A 16,416-nucleotide genomic window follows, 5' to 3' on the forward strand; every position below is an offset into this window, starting at 1 on the left:
TCTCGGCGCGGTGGCCTTGTTCTTGCCGGAGAGGAAAGAAACCAAGGGGTGGAAGGGCAAAGCGTGGGAGGGAGGGGGAAGAGGGGCGGACGCGGGCGGTACCTTGGCGGCGGTCGTCGTCGTCGTCGCGGGAGGCGGTGGAGCTCGGGGGCGGCGACGAGGAGGCCATGCCGAGGGGAGCGCGGCGAGGCGTGCGTACGGAATGGAGGGGAGAAGCACAAGGGGAAGGCAGCGTTGCTCTGTTTTCGGGTGTGTGTATAGGGAAAAAAAAAAGAGGGCATTATCTGACCGAATTTCCAAATTTTAACTCATCAAACACTTGCTTATAAACCTTTAACTCCTCAACTTAAATGTAAGTAGTTTAAAAAACACCTAACCGAACTCCTAAAACTTGACTCCCTAATAAAATTATGCACCAATTATTCTATCTTTTCGCTTATGTGCTACATTTTCAACTGGATATTTGCACACGGTATTAAATGAAAACTTGATGACTTATGTTCACACAATTTAACAATGTTGGTTTTCGGCCAGTTTTCCTTATAAACTGGTCAATTCTCTTTTTCTTAATAAAAAGGCAGAGCTCCTGCCGGTTGCTCGGAAAAAAAAACAATTTAACAATGTTATAAATTCAAAGTTTACAAATTTAACTATTCAAATACAACAACCATTGGCTGGCTCGGGTGGCTTCAGCCTTCAGGACAGTTGGTGATGTCCTGAGTTCGTATCCTCACATGAGCAAATTTTAGATCCATTGGGATGGTGTTGGGAACTGATCTATGTCCTGACAATGGTTGGCAATATTTCTCTTGTTATTCTTTCCTACATGGCAGGGAAAGGTTTCACAATGTTGGCCTTGCCGCCATTTGGTTTGCTCGATATCGAGCAACATTTGAGCACAAGATAGTTAAAACTCCTTTTGAGATCGTATTTTATGTGCTCTTTTCTCATATATTGGGCAGGTCTTCAAAAGCAGCGCGACGCGAAGACATTGAGGACTGGAGCTGAGTTCATTCACTATAACACAATGAACTTAAAAAGGATCTCCATGAGGTCGGTTGAAGGGAGATGAAGATTGTGCGCTATGTTCTAGGTTCTACTAGTGTTGGAGGGTGTCTTCATTTCGCAGCATTGGATGTTGCTTGTCTAATGTGTCATGGGTTATGTTTAGAACCTGATTCTTTTGTGGTCGGTCCCTGTTCTATAATAGTGCTAGTTTTATTTTGGTGTTGCTCTAGGTTTTCGCCCCATAGTATCCGTTCGACATTGGGCGTCTACGGTGGGTTTCCTAGTTGTGCATCCCTTCTCCAGATCTGGTTTGCACCATGTTCCGACTCAACAGGATCCCCATTAGGGCTATATCGAAAGTTTTTTGGCATTCATCTCTCATCCACAATGATCATATTGTGCAAGATGATGCAATATGCCATGATTTGTCACAAAGACATGTGCTTTCCAATACTCGGTAGGACCACGATCCATCGCAAAGCGCTTTTGAAGCACACGAAAAGTTCTCTCAACATGCTTTCTTGCTGACTCTTGACGTGCTACAAAGTGGAATCTCTTGTGGCCTTGAGGATGTTCGATTTGTCTTCACAATGTGGCTCATGAAGGATAAAATGTCATTGCCAAGGTAGTACCACATTGTGTACTCACAGCCATTAACAACATAGATGCAAGGTGGAGCATCTTTGGCAGCAATGATGGTCTCGAAAAGATATTAAGGTCATTATGAGAGTTAGGCAATCCAAAGTACGAGTCATAAATAGATCCTCAGATGCAACTGCCTCTGGGATGATGGTTGGATCTGTGCATTGCCTTTTGTGCTGACATTTCCATCATGCAAGATAATTCTTCATGTCCAATACATGAAATTAATTTATCCAAGCATCCCATAGCCATCATCGTTCTTCACCCAGACCCATAAGCCTCTCAGTGTCTTCATCATTGGGTGCCCTCAAGTATCTGGTCTGCAGATCTCGATCACAGCTTGTGTGAATCTTCGAACCGCCTCGATGATTGTGTCTTCCCCAATGTGGAAGTCATCAATAGCTTTGGCCGAGCACCCATTGGCAAGCACTTGGAAAGCTGCAAAATATTTCATCAGTGGACTTGCACAAATTTCTCTTGATGCATTCATTCTCAGTTTAAAACCAAGGAAGATGACCCTCAATAGCTTTTGCAATGGTGTTCAAAGAGACTTCGGTGCATCCAAAATCGCCTCGAAAATACTTCTCTGGATATGTTGCAGCAGGCGCAAATTAATCTCAGACAAGCTTGGCATGGGCTTTTGTCCGATCACGATTGATACAAGCAACCAAATTTTAGGTCATAGTCTCGGTCTCCTGTGATCTTCCTTGACAATGGCCATCTCAAAATCATCATCATCTTATTCCTCCTCCTCGGACGAAGCAACATCAATAACATCTTCCTTAATCTCTTCATTTATGAATTGCAATACTGAAAGATGAATTTGACTGCAGAAAGTAAAGAAAACAAAGATAAAAGTGAAAAATTGTACCAAGGAGATTCGTCGAACACTTGGCAGGTAGAGGAGGTGAGAGCCTCTATGGGCCACGGTGCAGCAACGTCAAAGGTTGTGGGTGGACGATAGGGCCGAGTGGATGGCCTGCAGGCGTTGAGGAGCCCGATTACCCTCGAAGCCGTGCTCGCGCTTCGCCGAGCAAGCCAGCCGCGACCAACTCTAGAGCCCGAAATTCACCACGCCGGTGTGGTCGTGACACCAGTCTCGTTTAGCTCAAGTGCGGGTGCTCTACGCCATCATGCTCCTCTAACGAATCCGTTTTCGACAAAATGAGGCTCCACGATGGCCCTAGTCGTCAATGAGCTATATGCGGCAATTCTGGTTGCGGTGGCGATTGAAGAGGGTGTCAATGGGCATGCATGGGGCCCGACAAAGGCAACCCAGCGTGGAGACGGCCGGGGGAGGTGGGAGCATCGGCCGAAAAGGAATCTTTTGTAGAGACTTCCTCAAATTTGAGAATAGATGGACACTTCCTCTCAATATTTTTGAGTTAAACCAAATGAGAGTAGGAATCTTTTGTTGAGACTTTGTTTCAGCTGCTCAAATTTGAGAACCGATGGGCACTTCCCAATTTTTTGAGTTAAACCAAATGAGAGTCGGCTAGAATGGGATTAACTCCTCAAAAGAGCATATGTTGAGACGTTAACCCTTCGAATAGTTCGGCTAGAGATGCCCCAATATCAGTACAATTAACTCTTTGGCTGCATCTGAAACAAGCAACCTCCGTATATCAGTACACTAACATCTGAAATATGTTTGCATGATAAGGCATTGCTGGCCGAGCTATCCAGTGACAAATAGCACCAGGACCGCAGCTGCTATATATATCCAACATTCATTGGCCAAAATTAGATAAGATTAACCAAAACACACACACACACACAGAAATGGGACATAGGAAATTTGACATCAAAGTCTCCCAACCTGATACGACATGGAACATAATCAAATGGAAACAGTGAGAAGATGAACATATAACACAAGATGTACACAAAGACCAGGCAGGCAGGCAAGATTGTTTCGACCCGCTTGCTTGGAAAGCATAAAGCAAATGCATCACTGGTACTGATTATTCGAAGCAAGTCACTGTGTCTTCATCATGCCAGTTGGCTAACTGTGTCCGGAAATTAGATAACTGAGGGAAGTTAGCAAATTGAGCGATTAATCCTACAAGTCCATTTGCTAGTTGAACAATGCATGCAACGTAGAGGGTTGATCTCCGCATGAAGCATACAAAATGGAAGAACCCACAGCCACGAAGTGAATTCCTGCATCTCAGCAATCTAGGTACCTGTGAACAATCAATATCATTAGTCAAACCAATCTGTACTATTCATTAATGAAAAAACAATTAAAGTTATATAAAATCTCACATTTTTGTTTTAAAATACAAAATGAAAATTGTACCAATAACTCCAAGGTTCGATCATCTCAGCATTATCCGGAAAAGAGAAAAAAGGCATAGAAACAGAGTATCGCAATAGGTAATTTGTAGTGTACAAGTAGCCACACTATCAACTTCTACTGCTAGCATTCTCGTTAACTTTTGCCATCTGGTCTCGGTAAAGGCTAAGAGACGAGTGGTTCAAATACCTTCCATAGAGGCAAATCTTGAGCCATCTAGCTAAGCAAATCATATGCAATATTCTTTATTAAAAAAAAAGACCAGTAGAGGAGGAGCCCTGCAGTTTTTTTAATTAAGAGAGAAGATGCGAGACCCATGTTCAAACCCGCAACATTGACCAGTATGGCCAAATAACGCCCACGGGGTTCGAATCTGCGCTGGCTGGAACGCGCAGCAGCGCTCCAACCACTAGGCTAAGAGCCCGTCCACTAACAAATTGAATATGTTATCATGGACATATGACGGGTTCACGGAATAGAAAAGCAGATGATTCTGGTTTCTAACTCAAAGGCATATGTTTTGGAAATGTATGAGCTATCTGGTCACTAACAAATTGAATACAATCAAATTCATGCCATACAAGCCTCGAGCAAGGGATCATACATTATCTTATTAATTTATTTATAACTCCTTCAGTAGAAAATAGAAGTCATTTTTTACGCAGCACAACATCACAAAAACAACACTCTCACCAGACCACTACTAATATTTCAAAATACATTGCATATTAGGTTTCATTAGAAAAAGCCTTTGACCAATGGTTACACTATTAGTATATATTTATGCGACATAAAATTATTGACATTTGACTCATATTCCAAAGTACTTATATATGGTTATAATTTTGTATCACATAAGCTACAAACTACTAGAGTAAACATTTGTGAAAGGCTTGTACTACCAAAATTTAATATGCAGTGTATTTTTAAACCGAGGGTGTATGTTAGTAAAAGTAAAAATTGTGATTCATGATACCACACAAAACTAAACGGAGGGTGTCAAAATTGAAACATAGCTACATGTAGCTTAAACCAGACAAATTATACTAGTGTCCAATAGCGAATCACATATGCAAGTTACATTGACAACGAGGGGTGTGTACTACCTACCAACAGAAAAAACCGTACAGAAAATAATAATTGCAAGCAATTGAACATCTGAGAAGGTAGAGGGAGAAGAACCCGCACTACCAGAAGCAACTGGGGGAGTAAGAGGTAGAAGAGTTCGTACAACCAGGAGGAGAGAAACTGAACGCAAGGGAACTGGATGGAAGGAGGGCAAGCAAAAGGGTACATCCAGTGGTGAGAACATCAGTCAGCCATGAAAAGCTGGTGAAGTGAAAGCATGATGAAGGGAATGGAAAGCTGGTAAGGATAGGGATGAGGAAGCACGGCATGGATAAATTATCCAAGACGCAGCCAGCCATGAAAACATGATATGAGGTAGCCAGGTGGGCAACAACTGAGCCAAGTGTCAAATAGAGAATCTTGGAGTTCTCTCTTGCAATTTGGTAACTGAGAAACAGTAGTTAAAAGGAAATCAATTTGTTCTTCGAAAGAACATTTCAATATACCTCAACTTATATGCAGAAAATAAGCTTACCTGCTCAACCAGCACATCATAATAAGCATAGCTAACAGGCAATCACTTGTGGATTGCCCACAAGTTCAGCCCCATCATGTTCACGGCCAATGCCTATTCCTACAAGCATAATAAGTCAAACAATGAACCAACCAATGAAATTCCAACCGAAGGCCAAATAGACACGAGAAAACACCAACACGATATTTAGTTAAAACTGACATGTGTAATTTGAGAAAACACAACTCAGCTTTGATACAACAATAGTAATATATAACAAAACCATAGTCATTGTGAAATTCAAAGAGCATCCCCACAAACAATGTATAGTGATTAATATCGTAAAAATAAAGAACATGCACGCTCAAACTATTATACTAACAAAAAAGAGAAGTTGTCTAGAATTGTTTTTAAACTCGTTCCCCAACATTTGAACAAAACGAAGCTCATACTAATCACTAATAGCAACAGAAGTGATAATGACTTTTCAGATTTTGATTATCTTTAAACAAATTTAGCATGAAAATTTGCCAATTTTGGTGTTTCTTGTCAGTTCATATGGATATTCATATACTAGATTGACTTGCTAGTTCATAACCATTACATAAAACGGCACCACGCAAGCGTCAGGATCAGGACAGAACACTACAACACAACATCAATATATATTGAAGATGTCATCAAACATCAAAACAATCAATTAATATGTGGCACTATTTAAAATTGTTAGGTTGGCATGAGAGGATGTGAATGGCATTCCATCAGTGTAAAGGCATGCTATTACCTGCAGCATAGACACTTTCGAATGCATGATGATGTTGATAAAAAATGTTGTCAATCCTGCAAAGTTGCTTGGATTGCAATGACTCAAGCTGTACCATGATGACACCATGACCACCCGTCAGGAACACCACATTATTTTCATCTGCAAACCCTAATATGAATAGGGGCGCAGTCTCATCTGAATAAGGAGAAAGTAGCTTGTCCAGTTGAATGGTCCTTCCCATCCCCCATGATGCAACACCATCACAGTCGGTATTCCTCTTCCATAATTGTGCGGTGAGGCCTGACACGGAGAGTAAACCTAGCCCACCACCCTCGGCTCGCATAACAGCGAAGCTATTCTCCTCACCAACCGGCACTTGTATCACCGCTAAGCTCTGCCTCTCCAAATCAAACTCAAGAACAGCACAAAAACACCCAGCAAGACGCCAGTAAAAGGAATTCCCAACCAAGACGGGCGACAAGCCCGTACAGTAAGCCGGGGCTGGAATTGGTGTTAAGATAAGATCGCCCCATCTGCCGGTCTCTGACGAATAAACGCAGGCGAGCACTTGCAAATGCTGTTTGTCCCATATGGTGGCCTGTACCAGGACCACCTGGAAGTGGTCCGCTTCGCCGGCAGCACGAAGCACTCCCCCATGAATCTGGTTTTTGATCCCGTCGAACCATGGGGGAAAGGCGATGCGGTGCTGGTCACCGGTGACGGGGTCCCACACCAGGACTTGCTTCCGTGTACCGTTGGAGATGAGCACAAGGCCATGGCGGCAGCCGAGGAGCGAGAAGCCGTAGCTGTGGTCGAGCTGCAAGGAGAAGCGCCCGGCGGGGACGCGGTCGGGGGAATCCATGGTACGTTCGTAGGAGATGCCTCGGCTGTCGTGGATGAAGTAACCGAGGAGGGGAGGCCTGCGTCGGTGGCGGCGGCGGAAGCGGCGGTTGAAGCCGGGGTCGGAGACGAGGAGGCGCCAGCGCTTGCAGACGAGGGAGGCGCGGGGGAGGGTGGATGGCAGCGCGGGGAGGCGGAGGAGGATCTCGGAGAGTAAGTTTTCGTCCTCCAGCGGCGGCGCCGCCGCCGGCGACATCTCCCGCTGCCGTGCTTTTTTTTAGGGTTACTGCTATGCGGCGAAATGCTGGGGTCGAAGCATCCGCCACAGCGTGAGATAAGCAGCAGGTAGTGTGCCTGCAAGTGAGAGTGAAAGCCCACTAGAAGGAAGCCCACGACCACATCATCTCTCGGTATGTGCGGCCCGGCAGGAAGTTTCAGCCTTGCCTAAAAAAAAACTAATCCTTTTGCCTTTTGTAATAAGGCTATCCTAAGCCTTTTGTAATGAGTGGAGCGTTTTGGAGGCCGAGCTGCCTGGAGGCCGCTATCCCGGGCGGACGTTGAGGAATTGGGATCCGTGCTTTCTTACCATTTAGTTATATACAGATGCAAATACAAGGGTGCCATTCTCTTGTCTTCTGTATTTGTATGTGAGCCTCCGTCGTGGGCGATGATGCAAGAACATGATGTGCCTCGTTGGGTGAGTTTGAATTGCTGCTATCCCTCACCTGTAGTCGATCACAGCGCACGTCCGCACATGCAAGGCTGGTTGTTATTCCTTTTTTTCTTCTTTATTTTTTCGATAGCCGTACATTTCTGTAAAAGTTCTGTTTTTTTATATTTCATTCATTTATAAAAAAATAAAAGAGTGAAAAATATTTTGAAGGCACTGCTAAATTATTAGACTCATATTACAAACAATCTTGATCGTGTATTTGAAAAAAGTGCATCATGTATTTAAAATAATCACCGCGTATTCAAAACAAGTCCACCACATATTCAGAAAGAAAATGTTTGTCACGTATATGAAAATTGTTCACCACGTATTTAGAAAATGTTCATCATGTATTTAAAAAATATTCACCAATTTTGAAGTGAAAACATGTATTTAAAATATGTTCATCGCGTATTGGAATAATATTGGTCATGTATGCGAAAAAGTTCATCGCAAATTTGAAAATATTTTCATTATTTGTTTGGATTATGTCCATGACATGTATAAAAAATATTCATCTTGTATTTAAAATACGTTCATCACATATATTTTTTAAAAATCACTCCATATTCAGAAACAATTTATAGAAAAATGATTATCACTTTGTTAGTGACATCGCCGATATATTACTTCTCGAGGGGAAAGTATCCAGTGCACCTATTCTCAATAAATCTCTTTTTGGGGTTGAATATTCTTGACGTTTTGTGGAGATGGAAGGTTAAAGTTGAATTCTAATTTTATAGTTTATGTTGAAGAAAGAAACAATACAAACACAAGCTGGTATTTTGGTCGTGAGAGCCGGGCCGTGGATTCAGACCATTTTATTGGCCATGTAAATCTTTCTTATTCTTGTTTCTACAACTATGTTTCATATTTGGATGAGAATTAGAAGTGTTATTTTTTCTGAATAAAGACACTCAAAGGGCGTATTAGTTTTGAATTAATATCGAGGAGAACAAAGATCAGTACAATGGATAGACAATTGGATGTAAAACGACCATAAAAAATAAATTACATTAAAAACATACTAGTATCCGTCCTTTGATTGTATGCTACCCGCCGAAATTTAAAAATTGCACTCAACCAACAACAAAGAAAACTAACATCTGCAAACGCCCTCGCCATACCGGGCTTTTAAGACGGCAATAGCGGCTCGCCCTTTGAGATGAGATCTATTAATCGCTGGAGCATCAACCCTCACGCTTGCAAACTATCAAGATCTGAAGGGAACCAAAATATCTGCGGACAAAACCCCTCACAGGCCCTTCATCGGCGCCGGATCGAGCATCGTCAAGGTAGGGAGAGACCATAGTGACCATATTCTAACACGCATTGTCGCCACCACCTCGTCGATGATGTTGGAGAAGCAAAAACCTAAGAAAAATAAAACGAGACGGATGGGCCCCCACTCCTCTTACCGCCAATGAGGCCACCAGACAAGAAGATGAGGGGCACCAAGGTTGCGGCTTGGGTTGGGAGGCGGCGACATGATTCGTCTGACCGGACTTTGGTACTTACTTAGAGTACTTAAAATTAGAAGTGTTGTTGTTGGTACTACAAAATTGTTTGCATAACTTTTCATCGATTGTAAAATTGTGATTTTTTTAGTGAGGTGATCGCATGGTAAAAAATAACAAGATGCAACATATATTTGTTCAATCTGGTCGATTAAGGACTAGTCCAATAACCCATCCAAGAAAAAGGACTTCACCCATTGGAACATGTACGGCATGTGAGTACCTGATGATAAATATGTGTGCACTAAATAAAGACAATTGGCATTGCTTGTTGAATCCATGGATAATTTATCCAAAATATTTTTTATGTTTGTAATGGAATGATTCTTTGGGGCAGTCTAATGATTAGTTCTCAATGAAGAAAGAAGATTTTTTTGTACATTTGTTGCTGTTTTTAGTATGTTTTAAAACGTTTTTGTACTAGTTGGGCCAAATCTACTATGGTTAGTGGCTTAATTATGAAAATCAAATGTAATCATCAGAAGAAATTGCAATTAGTTTCTTATTCTCAATCATGGGTAAATCTGAGGTGCCTGCAGCGAGAACTTTCCCTTAAGAACTAGTACCGCTAATCCCAAAACCAAGGTAATTACTAATTAGTGTATCATGGAGGATGGTCATGTTCTCAGAACTTGCATATTCCTGTGGCACGGAAGTGTACATGACGCACTGCCTATACATGATGGGCGAGTCGGTGGAACCTATGAACAGCCTGATCGAGCAGTGTCGTTAACATGGGATGACACTGTGCATAAAATGGAGAATACGGTGTGGTGTAAAAAAGGTGTCAGGTCAAATACGCGTGAGTCACAAGGGATTGCGGCCGATCCGTACGAACACTGATGAGCCAGATTACGGCATGCATGGTGCTCGGCCACCAAACGGCATTTCCGTTTTGTAATGCAGCTCAAAAGGAAATTTCTTGGGAAATGGATAAAGGAGTCAGTCACTGAAATGCTAAATCTTGTAAACAACTTGTGATCATCTAGTTCGTAGAAAAGATACATTTCTTTGGAATAGTAAGAAACTTATCAAATAAAAAAAGATACATTTGGAAAAAATTTTGTAGAAAAGAACTAGCGATTTATTTTTTCTATATAGAAGCCATCACCCTTGTCAAAACAATTGAAATGTGCTACACATTTCTTACTACTATTATCTGGGCACCAATCTTATTCTTATTTAATGAAAAAGGCAAAGGTTTTGTCTCGTTTTAAAGAAATAGTTCTTGAGCAGTCAATATATAATTATATATTAGTCCTTGTATATAATAGCAGAAGTTCGCCAGATGAATTTGAGTCTGATCTCTTGCCTTCGAAATCAGGCATTCATAGAGAAATAGTCACTTCACTTTACCGAAAGTTTTTTCCCCTCGTGAGATCACTGCGATTTTCGCACGTGCCACGCCTAAGTCAACACATAAACAAGGTGGCTTTTCAAAGGTACCACCCTAAACATGAAGGTAACTTCCAAAGCCGTTGCTCCGGTTTCACAAGCCGCTACCATATGAAGACCAAACCTCAAGTGACACCTCTTGGAGGAAGCGACGAGCACGCCAATGACCCCCACTCCAGCAAAGCCGAAATTTTGGTTTTCACCTAGAGAGCTGTGACTCAAATGACGAGCCCTATCACAGCTCTGGCGATGAGGGCCATGGGGAAGGCAACCAGCGGCTAGGTTTTGAGGAAAAGATTAATTTGCGAGGGACTTTTCATCAGATTGCCTCTTTTTTAAGAGGCTTTTAATAGAGAGGATTCTACAGTGCAAGATTCACTCTACTTCTTTTTCTAAACAATAAGATTCATTCAATTTTCCCAGGTTGAAACTTGAAAGGGGCAACACAACCTCCCCAGCACACTGAAGTTAACTCAAATTCAGAGATACTGTGGGACTAGAGTACACATTCAAACACACAGAAAGAATGAAACGTCATTGGCATAAGCAGAGATTGTGGGACATGAGCAAACCTTGCTGGAAAAGAAAGTGCACACACAAAATAGTACTTATATGGAATGCAAGCAAATGAACTGCAAGATTCAGCGACAGGGCCAACGCTCAAGCAAGTTCATTTCTCTTCCTGCCAGTTCTAATCTTGCCTACGGAGATCAAACGACAGACGGCAGTTAACAGCTGAGAAGATTAACCCCAAGTTACTGTTAGCTAGGGCATGTTAATTGCTACAAGTTCGCATCACATTTACCAGGGCCTGATATATACAAGGTTAATTCCTACAAGTTCACATCAAAGGCCCCATGCGCAGCATACAGAATGGAAGAACCGACATCAAATAGTCTATTTCTGCATCCCAGACAACAGAAATGTAACTCTTGGTACCTGCAGAGCAACCAATGCCATCAGCCAAACTGATTTGGAATATCCATTCATGGAAAAACGCTCAAACTTATCTCACAATTTTTGTTTGATTCAAACTGTAAACATTAGCCAACATTTGTGGAAAACTGGAAATTACGCCAAAAGGTTAAAATTGAATCAACACAGAATTATTGGACAAAACCAACATTATATAGAGAAACAACAATAGCAGATCAACTAATTTGTAGGGGCACACCTTCGGTTCCTATTGTTAGCATATTCTCAAGTTTTTGACAACATCTAGTCTTGTCAATTTTATCATGCGTTCAGTTCAGAAAATGTTAAACATCCCAATGGTCAAAATCGAAGAAAATAGACTGCACAGAAACCACACCAACAACCAACGTTTTTTAGAAGAACATGGCCCTGCCCCGGTACCGTTTTCATCGAAAATGAAACCAACATTCGAACAGAGTGCCAGAATGTGGGGAATGGCCGAATGCCAACCCAGCAAAGCAAAAGGAAAATTATAGTTTGGATCAGACAAACTATATTGGATGTTATCTGAGTTAAATTCACAAATAGAGGTATGCCGAGAAAATATTTAACCAAACCGCTTAAGATTAGCATAGTTATACAATAACAACGCAAGCGATCATTGGGTATCATAGCAATCCTGAATGAGCAATGATGTGAAAGAAATTGCAAACCCATATTAATATAAGAAGTTTAAAGCCAAATGCTGGGGCATTTTAGTTATCAAATTTTTGCATTGATGGAACAACAAATAAATCATCATCAAATTTGACACTAGATACACAAATAAACACAGAAAACAAAACAACTGAATGCAATGCAGCAAGCAGCAAAAACAAAAACAACCACCAAAGGACAGGAAAGGAAAATATTTCATCCTGCTGCTACTAACAGATAGTTACCTGCTGAGTCAATACATCAAGATAGCATGCCTATCCCAACAAATCACATTATGCCCGCGTCTACAAGGATAGGAAGTCAAAGAACCAATGAGATTCCAACAAACAGGTAAACAGGTAAGAGGAGGCACTAACTAGATATATACACGCAGCTAACATTCGAGTAAAAAATCAGTTGTATCTGATCATAATGAAATTCATAAGTATGTCAATAGGCCTGCAACAAATAAAAAAGTCTCTACTGACATCCATAGAATAAACCACATAACTCAACAATAATAATACAAGAATATCAAATAACTTGGTTTACTTTTACCTGCAGTATAGACAGCTTCAAATGGATAATAGTGAAACCAGCGGTAAAAGCGGTAGGATTCGAGAAGTTTCTTAGACTGCAATGATTCAAAATGGACTTTGAAGACACCGATAAATGTCCACAGTAACACCACATTGTTGTCCTCAGCAAACCCGAGTATCCTTGGGCTCTGACTGCCCTCCTCTGGATTCATGGAAAGTAGCTTGTCTAGTGCAACAGTTCTTCCCAGCACCCATGAAGCCACACCATCACAGTCCGTCTTCCTCTTCCATACTTGGACACAGTAGTCCGACAGGAAGAGGAAACCAAGGCCACCACCCTCCGCCCGCATAACCGTGACGGAGCCGGTGTTGACATCGACGTCCACTGGCGCATGTATCACACTAAGGCTCTGCGTATTCAAATTAAATTCAAGTATTCCACAGAAATTCCCTATAAGGAACCAGTACAGGGAATTCCCAATCATCACAGAGCACATGTCATGGTAAACCCTGGTGACTACATCAGGATTGTCGGCTGGAAGCAGCGTCGACACGAGATTGCTCCATGCACCGGTCTCCGACGAGTACACCGAGGCCACAGCCTGCGTAAGTTGTATGTCGCTGTTGCCCACCAAGACAACCTGGAAGTGGTGGACCACTCCGGCAGGACGAAGCACCGCTCCTTTGATCCTGGTCTCCTCGTTGTCAAACCCTGCGGGGACGTCTAGGTGGTGCCGGTCACCGGTGACGGGATCCCATACCAGGAGCTGGTTCCGCCGCCAAAGGAAGATGAGCATGAGGCCATGGCGGCATCCGAGGATCACATAGGTGTGGACAGCGTCGATGGGAAATGATAGGCGGGCTTGCGGGACGCGATTGGGGGCCTCCAGAGTAGGTTCGAAATGGACGGGGGAGATACCTTGGACGAAGCAACCGAGGAGGGGAGGGTTGCGGCGGTGGTGCTCGCGGAAGCGGCGGAGAAATCGGGCGTCGGATACGATGCGCCGCCAGAGCTTACAGGCGAGGGACGCGCGGGGGAGGGAGGACGGCAGCGGGGGGAGGCGGAGGAGGATCTCGGGCAGGAGGTCTTCGTCGTCCAGCGGCGCCGCCGACGAGCGGCGGCGGCGGGGGCTGCTCATCTCCTCACCGATGCGGGGCTCTGCTGGACTGGATAACGGGAAGAGGGCAAATGGAAGCCCAAAACAAGGCTGGAGACTGAAGCCCACGAAGGTTTTAAAATTTGTGAATTTTTAGAGAGAGAGAAAACTTTATACTAACTTCCGTCCCAAAAATAAGTTAGTATAAAGTCGTCCCAAAAATAAGTTAATATAAAGTTGTGACACTTATTTTTGGAACGGAAGGAGTACTAGTCGAAGCTTGCAATAGTAAGATAGATATTCTGGGACCTATGCAGCAACTCTTGCTGACTGTTTCAATCTTGCTCCAGAGATACCGAAGATTGAATTTCAGCACCGTCGACGGGAAGTAAACGTTTGGCACATTTTCTAGCTAGGAATACATACGACTCAAAGACTACGGTAGAATAGATGATATTCCTAGCTTTTTTATTATCTTGTGTTATTCATGATGTAACTCTGCACAAATTAAATAAAGTGCCAACAGACTTCCCCTAAGAAAGAAAACCTATCCAAATAAGCAAAGGCTGCCCTGCTTCTTGTCATACAAAATACAACTTATACGGTGAGCTTTAAAATACCACTTGTAAGGTGGTTGGCATTTTTAGGAACAGTTTTTTTTTTTGACCTGAGCTGGCAGGAGCTCTGCCTTTTTCATTATAGGAGGGGGAAAACTGTACAAAGTTTTTTCAAAGACTGAGGAACAGGATTAGGGGGGAAGCAGAGTGTAACAGTAACCTAGGACTGCTATACAGCTCCGCTACTCGGATCACCTACTACTCCCATGCCTCCGAAAGGAGGCTAATGTCATCCCTAGCTCTAATAAGAACGTCCGTATAAGATTGCACTGAATCCTTAAAGATCCTTCTATTTCTCTCAAGCCAAATATTCCACGCGATGTAAACTGCCGCAGAGCATTCGTCCACTTGGTGTCCTTTTTTCTTTAGCTTTGCCACTTTGTTCCACCAAGCTGAGATAGATGTAGCTTGCCGTGCAGCCTGGGACGCGAGCGGGAAGAAAGTGTTGGTCTTGAACCAGATTTCTTTGGCAAAAGGGCAGTCAAGGACCAAGTGATGTGCGGATTCCAGCACTTGATTGCATCCTGCGCACAAATCATTGTGATTCCAATTCCTCGCATGCAACCGATCAGCAGTCTAAAGTCTATTCTGAAGGAGGGTCCAGATGAAGAACTTTACTTTCTTTTCTGCTGTAATTTTCCAAACCTGTTGCAGGTGTGGTTGTGGAATGCAGGCCAAGAACTGAACTTGGTAAGCAGATTTGGCCGAGTATTGCCCGCTGGTCGTTAGCTTCCAAGTGATTGTGTCAGGCCTAGAGAGCAAAGAAATATTTTGTATTTTCATCCAAAGGTTAATAAAGGAGTTCATCAGCCCAGCAGAGTTGATATTTTGTAGCCCTCTCATCCATGCATCTCCATCAAGGGCCTGACTGACAGTGAGCCCTTTGGTGCTTGCCAGCTGAAAAAGCTCAGGTGCCAATTCTTTTGGAGCTTGTTTTTTTTCAATCAAAGAGATAAAGATTGTTTTTTTCTACATGGTTAGATCTACACCGTCATAATTTAGTCCCACCAGATTAATGGCTCGCAATTTCTAATTAATGTGGGAATTTCTAGGAAGTGCCTCTGAAAATATTTAAGACATTTTATATATAATTTAAATATCAATAGGTCTTAAAAGGCCAAGAGGTGAAAGGCAACTTGGGCGAAAAAGGCCTAAGTAGGAAAGTGCCTCCCTTTCCTAAGGAAGGGGGCTGAATTGGAGAGGGGGAGGAGTCCAACTCCTCCTCCTCCATTGGCCGGCCAAAGGAGAGGGACTTTCCCTCCCCTTGTGGCGCCTCTCCCTCCCCTCCTAACCTATATATATACTAGAGGATTTCCACCCTATTGGAACATAAGTTTTGGAGCTTCCTCTACTTGATCTAGTTCTAGATTTAGTTAGTCCTAGTTGACTAATTAGAGCTAGCCCTAGCCACCTCTAATTCTCATAATTAAAAGCCCTGTGTGGTTCTAACACTAATAGAAAAAGGCCTACTAATGGCGCACCGGTTTTGCCTACTAATGGCGCACTACCGGTGCACCATTACTACCACGCCACTAGTATTTTTTACTAATGGCGCACCACTGGTGCGCCATTAGTACCTGGTATACTAATGGCGCACCACGCAGTGCGCCATTAGTTTTGCCCACAGTGCGCCACTAGTGTCTGCTATACTAATGGCGCACCATATGGTAGTGCGCCATTAGTAACAATTTTTTATTTTTTTTTCTTAATCTCTGGTCACTATTTCACATATGAGATATCCAACACATATATATACAACAAGCATCCATATAACAATCATAGCCAACACAC

General features: G+C 42.8%; 3 protein-coding genes across 4 annotated transcripts in view; all 3 read right to left on the reverse strand.

Moving 5' to 3' along the window:
- The window catches only part of LOC123135736 (protein BTR1), a 3,931-nt gene extending 3,688 nt beyond the window's left edge, over positions 1-243 (reverse strand). For both annotated transcript variants that reach the window (XM_044554930.1, XM_044554931.1), the window contains exon 1: positions 103-243. In XM_044554930.1, the coding sequence (XP_044410865.1) occupies positions 103-169 (67 nt within the window). In that variant the 5' untranslated portion in view covers positions 170-243. The remainder of the gene's footprint in view (positions 1-102) is intronic.
- Positions 244-3,284: 3,041 nt separating this feature from the next.
- LOC123133454 (F-box protein At5g03970) lies at positions 3,285-7,471 on the reverse strand. The gene is made up of 3 exons (XM_044552941.1): positions 6,316-7,471; positions 5,553-5,651; positions 3,285-3,836 (listed from the first exon to the last, which is right to left on the reverse strand). The coding sequence occupies exons 1-2, from the start codon at positions 7,391-7,393 to the stop codon at positions 5,584-5,586; spliced, it is 1,146 nt and encodes a 381-aa protein (XP_044408876.1). The 5' UTR covers positions 7,394-7,471; the 3' UTR covers positions 3,285-3,836; positions 5,553-5,583.
- Positions 7,472-11,281: 3,810 nt separating this feature from the next.
- On the reverse strand, positions 11,282-14,096 carry LOC123133455 (uncharacterized). The gene is made up of 3 exons (XM_044552942.1): positions 12,931-14,096; positions 12,618-12,677; positions 11,282-11,700 (listed from the first exon to the last, which is right to left on the reverse strand). Exons 1-2 carry the CDS (start codon positions 14,048-14,050, stop codon positions 12,661-12,663), a joined length of 1,137 nt encoding a protein of 378 aa, XP_044408877.1. The 5' UTR covers positions 14,051-14,096; the 3' UTR covers positions 11,282-11,700; positions 12,618-12,660.
- Between the last annotated feature and the right edge of the window lie 2,320 nt (positions 14,097-16,416).

Source organism: Triticum aestivum, chromosome 6B (genome assembly GCF_018294505.1).
Source record: "Triticum aestivum cultivar Chinese Spring chromosome 6B, IWGSC CS RefSeq v2.1, whole genome shotgun sequence".
NCBI classification, from domain to species: domain Eukaryota; kingdom Viridiplantae; phylum Streptophyta; class Magnoliopsida; order Poales; family Poaceae; genus Triticum; species Triticum aestivum.

Bases quoted from the DNA above. Each gene is read 5' to 3' on its own strand.
- LOC123133454 (XM_044552941.1), bottom strand. From the start codon at position 7,393: ATGTCGCCGGCGGCGGCGCCGCCGCTGGAGGACGAAAACTTACTCTCC. The intron at 5,652-6,315 runs GTAATAGCATGC...TTATGCTTGTAG, and splicing joins CGAAAGTGTCTATGCTGCAG to GAATAGGCATTGGCCGTGAA.
- LOC123133455 (XM_044552942.1), bottom strand. From the start codon at position 14,050: ATGAGCAGCCCCCGCCGCCGCCGCTCGTCGGCGGCGCCGCTGGACGAC.